This window comes from Mobula birostris, chromosome 5, assembly GCF_030028105.1.
Source record: "Mobula birostris isolate sMobBir1 chromosome 5, sMobBir1.hap1, whole genome shotgun sequence".
Classification (NCBI taxonomy): domain Eukaryota; kingdom Metazoa; phylum Chordata; class Chondrichthyes; order Myliobatiformes; family Myliobatidae; genus Mobula; species Mobula birostris.
Genome location: NC_092374.1, coordinates 179313881 through 179326339, shown reverse-complemented (window position 1 = coordinate 179326339; position 12459 = coordinate 179313881). Strand labels below are relative to the sequence as shown.

Below are 12459 nucleotides of genomic sequence, written 5' to 3'. Positions count from 1 at the left end.
AAGTCAGCACAAAAGAGATGATATAATATACAGTGGGAAGCTTTCAAAAACCAATAGAAGTCATCTGAAAGACCAATAAGGAGAGAAGATGAAATATGAAGGTAAGCTAGCCAATAATACAAAAGAGGATCCCAAAAAGGTTCTTTTTTACAGATTTATAAACCGTAGAGGCAAGAGTGTATATGAGACCACTGGAAAATAATGCTGGTGAGGTAGTAAAGGGAGACAAACAAATGGTGGAGAAACTCTATGAGTATTTTGGTCAGTTCTTCACTGTGGAAGACACAAGAAGTCTGCCAGAAATTTGAGTGTGTCAAGTGGCATAAGTGACCGCAGTCTCTACTGTAAGGAATAGCTGCTTGGGAAGGTGAAAGGTCTGAAAGTAGATGTCACCTGGATTGACTAGATTCTGGAATGGATTGGGAGGTCTGGAAACTTGCAAATGACACTCCACTCTTTGAGAAGGGAGGGAGGCAAAAGACAGAAAATTATTGGCCAGTTAGACTGACTAACGATGACCATGGTTGGCAAAATGATGGAATCCATCTATAAATATGAGGTTTCAAGGTACTTGAAGGCACATGATAAAATAGGTCAAAGAGAGCATGGTTTCCTTAATGGAATATCTTCCCTGAAAAATCTGTTGTAATTCTTTGAGAAAATAACAGGAAAGATAGACAAATGAGCGTCAGTGGATGTTGTTTACTTACAATTTCAGAAGGACATTGATAAGGTACTGCACATGAGGCTGCTAAAGAAGAACCCATGGTATACTGTGTCAATGACTGGCTGATGAGTGGCTCACAGGCAAGAGGAAAAGAATGGGAATAAAGGGGTTTCCCGTGATAAGTATTGCTCTCAGGGGCCAGTATTGGGACCATTTGTTTTCACGTTATACCGTATGTCAGTGATCTGGATGGTGGAATTGATGACCTTGTGGCCATGTTTGCAGATGATATAAAGATTGGTGGAGTTCAGGAAACGGGAAATCTGCAGAAGGACATGGACAGATGAAGAGAATGAACAAAGAAGTGGCATATGGAATATAGAGCAAGGAACTGTATGTTCATGCATTTGGCTGGAAGGAATTAAGGCATAGACTGGTTTCTAAACATGGAGGAAATTCAGAAATCAGAGGTACAAAGAGAGTTGGGAATCTTAGTGCAGGATTCCCTAAAGGTTAACTTTCAGGTTAAGTTGGTAGTAAGGAAGGCAAATGCAAAATTAGCATTCACTTCAAGAGGCTAGAACATAAACATAAAAATATTGAGGCTTTATAAAGCATTTGCCAAACTGTACTTGGAGTATTGTAAGTGGTTTTGGCTCCTTATCCAAGTAAGGATATACTGGTGCTAGAAATGTCTGGAGGAGGCTCGCAAGAATGATTCTGGGAATCAAAGGGTTAACATATGAAGAGCATTTGATGGTAATGTGCCTGTAACTGCTGGAGTTTAGATGGATGAGGGACGATCTCTTGGAAGCATATGAAGTACTTAATGGTGAATGGAGTGAACATGCTGCAGATATTTATAATAATGGGAGAGGCGAGGAGCAGAGGCAAGTCTCAGAATACAAGGACGTCCCTTTAGAACAATGAGCTTTTTTCACCAGAGGTTGGTGAATCTGTGAAATTCAGAGAGATAGCTGTGGAGGCCATGTTGGGTATATTTAAATTGGAGATTGATAGTTTAGGGCATCAATGATTAGGGAAGAAGGCAGGAGATGGGGCTGACAGAGATAATAAATCAGCCATGGTCAGATGGAGGAGCAGAGTTGATGAATGGCCTAATTCTTCTCCTATGTCCTATGGTCAAAATACAGCCTTTGCAGGAAATCATTCATCATTTTCTTAATTTGCACAATTGAACTCAATTTGACTGTTTCCTGTTGTTTTATTCCACAGACATCACCTTGTGGGATTCACAGACACTCCAAAGTAACCTCAGTCATCGGGATCAGCCCAGCACTGAGTTTCACATCATCACATCGAACTCCATGGAGAAGAAAGTTGCCGCACTCAGTGTGTCGGAATCACTGAAAGCAAGTCTGCTGAGTGGTGCAGTGGAGGTGAAAGGATCAGCAAAATATCTCACTGACACCAAGGAATCAAAACGACAGGCACGAGTTACCCTTCAGTACAAAACAACGACCAGCTTTGAACAGCTAACAATGAGCCACTTGAGGAAGCTGAACATCAGTGACGCGAGTGTGTTTGACGAGGGGTCGGCAACCCATGTCGTTATAGCAGTGCTGTATGGGGCCCAGGCTTTCTTTGTGTTTGATCAAATGGTCACTCCAGCAGAGAAACTGCAGGACGCCGAGCGTAATATGGAAGCAATAATTACACATCTCCCTGAGTTTGCAGTTCAGGGGGAAGACTCACTGAAAATGACGGAAGAACAGAAGTCTAATTCTGAGAAATTTAGCTGCACCTTCTATGGGGATTTCTCACTGAAGGACAATCCCACCACATTCCAAGATGCCATCAGTACCTATGCAACCCTCCCAAGCTTACTGAGATCAGCTGGGGAGAATTCAGTGCCTGTGAGAGTCATACTTTACCCTATCAGTAAACTAAACTCAAAAGCTGCTCAGGTGGTGAAGGAGATAAGTGTGGATTTGATCAGTCACTGCCAGCGTGTCCTGGAACAGCTCAGTGAGGCAGTGATGAGATGCAATGATATGCTGAAAGACAGAGTCTCCATTCAGTTTCCCGAGATTGGAGATGGGACAAAACAATGCCGAGAGATGTGCTTGGAGTACAAACTGGTTTTCCAGGGGACTTTAGCAAGAGTTTTTCCATCTATCCGGAGAGGTGAAGAAAAGGAAGGTTTACTGGTGGATATACTGAAGAACAGGAAACTGTCACCATTTAGTCAGCAGTCACTGGTCACATGGTTGGATGATAAGGAACAGGAGATGAAGGCAGTGGGACATTACCTCAGGATATTTGAAGATATACCTTTGGTGAAATCAAAGAGAGAGTTGGATGATGAGCTGATGGATCCAACAATAGACTATGTGGTCTGCTTCACATTTACATCACTGCATCAGGATGATCTCTATCTGTCAGAGGCAAAGAACTACCTCCAATCTCTCACAGCTCAGAAAATGCAGACACCGACTCCTGCTACTGGAGCCTGTGCGACACGACACAGCAAGCAGTGGTTTTGCCAACAGTCTGCTTCCCGCAAAATGGAGGAAAATTCTCAATTATTCCTGGACTTTGCCACAGCCAACAAAGCAGATGGGAAAATAAAATTTCTTGTTGCGTCTGTGAAGGATGACAATCAAACAGGATCAGCTATTTACCTGTATCGGGGAGGGTCTCTGGAGAACCCATGCTTTGAACCCCCATCACAGCCAGGGAGACCTAAATTTAGTCAAACAACACATGACAGTGTGACTCTGCAGTTGCATCCACCCAGATACGGTGCCGGTGAGATTGTGGGTTACAGAGTAGAGTACCAGGGCCCCCAGCAGGAGGGATGGACATCTGTGGTTACACCTGATAAATCCTGGTCCTTCACACTATCTGGGCTGCAGCCATACAGGGAGTATCATCTCCAATACAGAGCTGTGTCTAAGGTAGGTGTCAGCAAGGCCAGTGACAGCTCTCGGTACATCACTTGTCCTGCAAGTCCACCTGGTCAACTGGCCTTCCAATATCGTTCACCATTTGCCACTCTGACTTGGGACATTCCAAAACAGATTGGAGATGGTGTTAAAATCATTCAGTACAAAGTTGAGTATAAAGAAGAGACAACAGTTGGGTCCAAAATGGAGTGTGGATTATGGAAGGAAGTGAGGACAAATGATAGACAATGTCACTGTGAGCTAAAAGGATTGAAACCAAAGAAAAAATACAGAGTCCGAGTGTCTGCTGACTGTGGGGAAGCAGGTTGCAGTGCAGCAAGTGATGAGCTATTATTAGAAACAGTAAATGCACCAAACAGAATAGCCCAGAAACTTTTGAGCAGATCTCCAGTGATATCCAAAGGAAACCCTTCCACTTACAAGCTCATCCTAAAGGAGAAGATATTTGATCATACGAGACACCTTGTGAAATGCTCCTTTGGAAAACCCAGTACAAAACACAGAATGAAGACAATTATGGTTCTGGGAGCAACAGGGTCAGGAAAGACGACCCTCATCAATGGGATGATCAACTACATCCTGGGCGTGGAATGGAAAGATTACTTCAGATACAAGTTAATAGATGAAGAGACAGGAAAATCCCAGGCTGAAAGTCAGACATCCTCCATCACTGCCTACGAACTCCACCATCAGGTAGGATTTAAAATTGATTACTCTCTGACTATCATCGATACACCAGGATTTGGAGACACCAGGGGAATAAGCCGAGATCACTTGATCACTGAGAACATCCGAGAGTTTTTCACCTCCCCACAGGGTGTTGATCAAATTGATGCTGTGTGTTTTGTTGTTCAAGCCTCTTTGGCTCGCCTGACACACACACAGAAATATATCTTTGATTCAATTCTTTCTGTTTTTGGCAAAGACATTGAAGAGAATGTTCAGATATTGGTGACATTTGCAGATGGACAGCCTCCCCCTGTTCTGGAGGCTTTGAAGGTAGCAGAGGTACCATGTCCCAAAGATAAAAATGGTATGCCAGTTCACTTCAAGTTTAACAATTCAGTTGTGTTTGCCCAGTGTATGGCGTCTAGAAAAGCTGCCGATAAGGATACTTCTGATGACAGTGAAGAAGAGCATGATGATAATTTTGATGCAATGTTCTGGAAGATGGGAGAAAACAGTATGAAGAAATTCTTTCGGGCTCTGAACAAGATGGAAACAAAAAGTTTATCTTTGACCAGAGAGGTTTTGATGGAACGTAAGCAGCTGGAGACTGCAGTGGAGGGGTTGCAGGTTCAGATCAGAGTTGGCCTGACCAAACTGGAGGAACTCAGGAAAACACAACAAGTTCTGAACCAACACCAGACTGAGCTGGAAGCAAATAAAGACTTTGAGTATGAGATTGAAATTACAGTTCCTGTACAGGAAGATATCAGCAGAACAGGCCATTACATAACCAACTGTCAAAAATGTCGCTTCACCTGTCACTATCCCTGTGGGATTGCAAATGATGCAGAAAAATCTGGGTGTGCAGCAATGAACAGGAATGGAAACTGCAAAGTCTGTCCCCAAAAATGTGTCTGGAGTGTTCACTTCAACCAGAAATACAAGTTTGACTATGTAACCAAAAAGGAGAAGAGAACATACGATGAGCTGAAAAAAAATTATGAGATGGCGTATGGTGAGAAGATGACTCAGCAGAATATCATGGAGAGCCTTCAGCAAGAGTTTGTTGTGGTTCAGAATGTTGTGTTGGAGATTATTGAACAATTATCCATCAGCATTAGGAGACTTGAAGAGATAGCTCTGAGACCAAATCCGTTATCCACCCCAGCTTATATTGAGCTCCTGATTCAGTCTGAGAAAGAAGAGGCCAAGCCTGGGTTCCTGGACAGAATTCAGGCACTGAGGGAGGTCAAGGAACGGGCAGAGTTAATAGAGAAAGTTACCAATGTGAATATGTCATCAGAGGAACAGAAGCAAAATCCAACAGAGTCAAAAAAAAGCACTGGAAACTGGGTTACAAAAAACCTTTCTATCATTTTTAATTGGTTCTCTGCCAATAAATAACTGGAAGACATTGCAACCATATCCAAAATGGGAAGCAGTTGTTTCACCCAGTCGATAAACAATCTGCTGATTGCAATTCACCCTCCATCTTCTCCAACATCTGCCCGCAGTGTTTAAGACCACATCGTTTTTCCTCAATGCTGCCCTCCCTCAGACATGATGGGAGCTGTGGACTGAGAATCCATCCATATTCCTTCCTCTTTCCCATCTATGTCCCATCGCTTGGAAACAGCATTGGAATCGCAGCCTCTATTACCCCTGTACACAGTCTACTCACAGCTCCACCCCCACCAACTCCTCCTTCAATCCCTATTCTCTCCATGTTGGCAGACAGCACATTCCCTAATCTTGTACGAAATGATGGTAACCTTTCTCCCAGTTGTATGCTTCTCTCTGACTACTGTCAGAGTCTCGCCCATGGGATGGGTGGAGCATCGATGTGTTCCATGAAATTCAGCACAGAAAAATATAAAGTAGGAGAAATAAAATAAGACTTAAGTTATCAAATGATATAGGAAACCATTAAGCTCACTGAACCAATGCTAACTTACAAATCAACAGCATCTGTCACACTCTCCCACTTTCCCCATAATCTACTCACTGCCATTTGCCAACTAATGCACTCATTTGCTCATAAATTAAGAAAAAAATAAATGTGTGATGGAAATCTGTAATAAAAAAACCAGGAAATGCTGGAACTGCTTAGTAGGTCAAGCAGTGTCTGCTGAGGGAGAAACAGTTAATGTTTCATACCCACAACCTGCAATAGATTTTTTGATGCTCTTCTTTGGAATGTCTGAACATTGGAGCAAATGTAGCCTGTGCAATCAAAATATTAACTGTTTCTCTCTCCAGCATATTTGCATGTTCTTTTAGTGATTATGCTTGGACAGAAAGAACAAGATTATCCTGTTCCTTAAAATTCCCTGGGGTCCTACATTCATTGTGTACACCGTCTCCTTATTCATCCTCCCAACATACATCATCACTTTTTCTTCCTGCCATCCGTCTTTCCATTTCACCAACTTAACAATATCAATGTCACTAAAAACTACCCTGCTCACTATCCGCTGGACACAGGCATCCACTCACAAACACGGCCATTTGTGAGAATGAATTGCACAGATTAACCACCCTCTAGCTAAAGAAATTCCTTCTCATCTCTGTTCTGATGCTGTCGCGCCTGGTCCTAGACTTCCCCACTATAGGAAACAATCCTCTTCACAACCACTCTATCTAAACCTTTCAACATTTGATAGGTTTTGGTGAGATCCCCCTCATTCTTCTAAGCTTCAGCATGTACAGGCCCAGAGCCATCAAACACTCTTCGTACATTAACCGTTTCATTCCCAGAATCATTCTTGTGACTCTCCTCTGGACCCTCTTTACTACCAATTCACTTCCCTTCACTGCATTTCCACATGACACTTATTTGCCCAATCTCTCAACCTGTCCAAGTCCTTCTGCAGACTCCCTCAAGGTCTGACTACTCACTACATTGACATGTATACCAAATGCCCCATCATCAGCCCTGTCATTCAATTCTCATCCCCTTGCCAGTTTAGTTCCTACCGTCCCCAACAGCTCTAGTAAACCTGCCCATGAGGATATTGGTCCCCATTGGGTTTAGGTGTAACCCATCATTTTTGTACAAGTTTCCTTCATTCCTTCCGCAGAAGAGATCCTACTGATCTCGGAATCTGAACTGATCTGTCTGTGCCATCATCCTGTTGCTGCCCTGATGAGCATGTGGCACTGGGACTAAGACAGAGATTACTACCCTGGAAGTTCTGTTCTTCAGCATTTTCCCTGACTCCCTGTACTCAGTGCAGGATCTCTTCCCCCTCCCCCACTTTCTGCCTGTCATTGGTTCCATGGTGCACCTCGACCTCTGACATTTCACCCTCCCTTGATATTCTTTTGCAGCCGCTCTGAGACATACATCTATGCAATTGGGTCTGGATCCACCGAGCTCTAACCCTTTGGATTTATTGTCTCTGACAATATCAGACATGGGCAAACAACAACCAGACTGTCCTTTACAATACATTCTGTTACCTCTTCAAAATGTTGCTCAATTGGTCAAATGTCTTTTTTTGGTAATACTTCTTTTGTTAATCTATGAGTAATCACTAACTTAGCAAGCATGTATGATTCATGTCATTCAGATTTTGTTTCTGCACAACCTCACATCCTTGTCCTACCCCGCTTGATCTGGTCTGCTATTCTGGAATACAACTATCACATTACCAGCTCTTTGGTCACCTTTCTCTTCACTTGTGGGTAGTTTAACAATAAAAATTTCTGCTGGGGCCAGAGTAGTCTATCACATGCCCCACATAACAGACTGGGATACATCTTAGTTCCTTGGGGAGATAAATCCTCAAACTTTATACGATACCAAATACGCCTTTTTCAATGATAACATGCACCATGAAGAGATTCCCAATGGAATCAACTTGTTTGCTGGTTACCCTTACTACGCTCATTAAATGCTTTGGGGTTTTCCATTAGCTTTCCTTTCTTTTTCATTTTCATGTTCCCCTCTATACCAGTGATACATCTGTTCAAATTAAAGTTTATTATTGGAGTACACACATAAAAAAATGGTGAGATTCTTTTTCCTGCAGGCACATTCAGCAAATCTATAGAATAGTAACTGTAAACAGGATCAATGAAAGAGCAAGAGCACAGAAGACAACAAACTGTTGAAATGCAACTACAAATAAAATAGCAATAAATAACGAGAACATGGAATAACAAGATAAAATGATAGATACTGCTTTCCTACAACAGCATTTCATATAGATGTGCTCAATGGCTCAGAAAGATTTACCCATTATGTACTGGGCCAAATCCATAACCTTTAGTAGGACTTTCTGTTCAAAGGCATTGGTGTTCCCATACCAGACTGTAATGTAGCCAGTCAATACACTTCCACTACACATCTCTCGAAGTTTGTCAAGGTTTCTGATATCATGCTGAATGTCTGCAGCCTTCGAAGGAAGTTGAGGCACTGTCGTGCTTTCTTTGCAATTGCATTTTGTATAATGGGCCCAGGACAAGTCCACTCGGATGGTGACTCTCAGGCATTTGAAGTTACTGACCCTCTCCATATGTGAAGGGTATCTTCATTTTTAATATGCCTTCCTGCGAACATCCTTCCTTTTTATCTAACCCTCCAGATCACTTGTCATCTAAGTTCTTTTGGATTTGCTGTTCTTGCCGTTCACCCTCGTGGAACACATTGTGCATCAACTCTAATTCTTCAAGTGTTACGTGATTATCATTTGTCAGATTTTAGAGTGGGCATCTATGACTATCCCATCACAACAACATGAAGACAGTGATACATCACCTGAACCAACCATTAATGCATTTTGAAGTATTCTCTGATTTTCCAATGAACATTCTTCTGATTAAATAACCTTGTTGCTATTGCACTTTAAAGCATTCAAGCCTCAAAAATTTTGAATTACCATAAAAATATTGCTTACTCCAATAGCAGTTGATAATCAAATTAAAAATTATAGATGTAGTAAGATTGATTAATGGACTGTCTGTGCAAGCACAGACCTATTTGCTGTGAAGACAGCATCTTGTTCCAGGAGAAATATGTTGGGTCACCACAGACTGAAATTCAAGGAAAATGAACACACCTGCCAAATGCTGATCAGAGTATGCAGAACGAGGTGAGTGTGTCAAAAAGAGAATGGGAATGGTGATGAGGTGAGGGAGAAGGAGCAGAGATCAGTGTAACAGGTAAGGTGAGAAAGAGAATGTGGTGAAACAGAGAGGAACAGTGGGGATAGAGAGTGCGAGAGATGGGGTGTGGAGGGGAAGAGAAGCAACAGGAAGAGGAGGGAAGTAACGGGAAACGTGGGAGAGTGGCACACATCGGAGAGTGGGGGAGAGGAAGTGAAGCCATGGAAAAATGGGAAACATGATGAAAATGTTGAACAACTACTTCCATATCCCTTCTGGAACAAGGTGAAATTTTCTCCTGCAGTGTGAGCTTTAGCGTGTAGTTGTTCAATCAAGTAATAAAATGTTTACTAACGTCAGTACCAGTCTCTGTGGTTCTTGCTTCCACTCAGAGAAAACAAATAATGCAGTCTGAATTCATACCATAAATGAACATGATGAAAAGTGAACACAATACTGCTGTGAATACTGTGAACATTTATCACAATCTCCAGAAGACATACAGGGTTGTAAGATAGGCATATAATAACAAAGATAGTTTAATTCACAGGAGCACAAAGAGATTCAATTTAGTAAGAATACAAGGAACAAGAACATAAATTGATGTTAGTGTAATGGAACATAAGGACAATCGTCACGAGTTCCAGCAACGACAGCTCACAGCGAGGTACAAGGCCCGGCAGAGAGAGCGGGAGAAATCCAGAGTCTGGCAGGAGTGGGGGTGGGGGGGATGTAGCAACAGAAAAGGGGAATTCTTATTCTGACTTATCCCCTTCCTTTCCAGTCCTGATGGAGCGTGTCAGCCCGAAAAAGTTAGCTGTTTACTCTCTTCATAGATGCTGCCTCCCCTGCTGAATTTCTCCAGCATTTTGTTTGTATTGCATTAATTATCACTGACTTTTTTTCTTTTAAATTGTACCTCAGATTTTTCATATTCCCTCAGCAAACCTTACCCCGGCCTGTCGGTGGGATTAGTGCCCACTTGGATCACAACAACTGGATCATTCCCTTCCATTACCAAGTTTCCCTCCAGCTCAGAAGGGAAGATCCTTACCCTAGCATCAGGTGAACAACAAAGCCTTTGGTGTCCTGTATCTTTGCAGCAGCAAACACCGCCTGTCCCCTTCATTATGCTGTACTCTATCACCACTTAATTACTCATTTCTCCCACTGATTAAATGGCCGCCTATCACAGTTGGAAAGAAGCTGTTCCCAAATCTGGCCGTACCAGCCTTCAAGCTCCTGAACCTTCTCCCGGAGGGAAGAGGGATGAAAAGTCCGTTGGCTGGGTGGGTCGTGTCCTTGATTATCCTGGCACCACTGCTCCGACAGTGTGCCGTGTAAAGTGAGTCCATGGACGGAAAATCAGTTTGTGTGATGTGCTGTGCCGTGTTCACAATCTTCTGCAGCTTCTTTCGGTCTTGGACAGGACAATTTCCATACCAGGTTGTGATGCACCCTAGAAGAATGCTTTCTACGGTGCCTCTATAAAAATTAGTGAGGTTTTTAGGGGACAGACCAAATTTCTTTAGTTTTCTCAGGAAGTAAAGGCGCTGGTGGCCTTCTTGGCTGTGGACTCTGCTTGGTTAGACCAAGTCAGGTCATTTGTGATATTGACCCCGAAGAACTTAAAGCTTTTGACCTGTTCCACTTGCGCACCACCGATGTAAATTGGGTCATGCAGTCCACTACTCCTTCTGAAGTCAACGACCAATTCCTTCGTCTTGCTGACATTGAGGGATAGGTTATTGTCTTCGCACCATGCCACCAGGTTCTTAATTTCCTCTCTGTACTCAAACTCATCATTCCCCGAGATAAGGCCTACAATTGTGGTGTCATCAGCAAACTTATATATTGAGGTTGATGGAAACTTGGCTACACAATCATGGGTGTACAGTGAGTACAGCAGGGGGCTGAGTACACAATCTTGTGGGGCACCGGTGCTCAGAGTGATTGTAGAGGAGAACTTGTCCCCTGTTTTTACAGCCTGGCTCCTGTCTGTGAGGAAGTTGAAGATCCAGCTGCAGACCTGAGTGCTAAGGCCCAGGTTCCGAAGGTTAGGAATCAGTTTATTTGGAATGATGGTATTAAAGGCAGAGCTGTAGTCAATGAAAAGGAGCCTTACATATGCATCTTTATTCTCCAGGTGTTCTAAGGAGGAATTTAGGGCCAGAGAGATGGCATCTGCCACTGACCTGTTGCTCCAATAGGCGAATTGCAAAGCGTCGAGGTTGACCAGTAGTCTGTGGTCGATGTGTGCCAAAACCAATCTCTCGAAGCACTTCATAGCAATTGAAATCAGAGCCACAGGTCGATAGTCATTCAGGCATTCCACCTTGCTCTTCTTCGGTACTGGGATTATCGTTGCCTTCTTAAAACATGAGGGGATCTTAGACTGAAGCAAGGAGCAGTTGAAGATGTCAACAAACACTCCAGCTAGCTCGCTTGCACAGGCCCGGAGAACCTGTCCTGGGCCGCCATCTGGGCCCGTCGCCGTCCTTGGATTTATTTTCAGGAAGGCCTTTCTAATGTCCTCCTCGGTGACGATGAATCTCGATGTCACCAGGTCTGGTTCATCCGGAGGGAGCGGGATGCTCCTCTTCTGTTCGAATCTTGCGTAGAACACGTTAAATTCGTCAAGAGGAGAAGCGCCCAGTTATTGATACTCCCAGCCTTTTCTTTGCACCCAGTGATCTCATTTCGACCCTGCCATAGTCTACTGGCATCTCTTTGGTTAGCCTTGGCTTCCAACTTGGCTCGATATTGCCTCTTGGTGCCCTTAATGGCTTTCCGCAGTTCACGACTGGATTCCATGTAGTGACTGGTATCCCCGGACCTAAAAGCCGCAGCTCTAGCCTTTAAAAGGGACTTGACCTCATAATTCATCCAAGGTGTCCGGTTAGGGAATACCCGCACCGTCTTGCAAGATACACAGTCCTCCGTGCATTTCCAAATAAAGTCTGTGACAGCTGAGGCATACTCATCAAGGTTAGCTGCCGAGTCCTTGAATACTAACCAGTCCACCGATTCAAAACAGTCATGGAGGATCTCATCCATTTCCTCCATCCAACACGACACTACTTT

General features: G+C 43.3%; 1 protein-coding gene across 1 annotated transcript in view; it reads left to right on the top strand.

Annotated features, from left to right (window-relative positions):
- LOC140198085 (uncharacterized) overlaps positions 1–9727 on the top strand; it is a 41606-nt gene extending 31879 nt beyond the window's left edge. Inside the window, exon 3 of the mRNA XM_072258967.1 lies at positions 1904–9727. Within this exon, the coding sequence (XP_072115068.1) occupies positions 1904–5670 (3767 nt within the window). The 3' untranslated portion in view covers positions 5671–9727. The remainder of the gene's footprint in view (positions 1–1903) is intronic.
- Positions 9728–12459: the final 2732 nt, after the last annotated feature.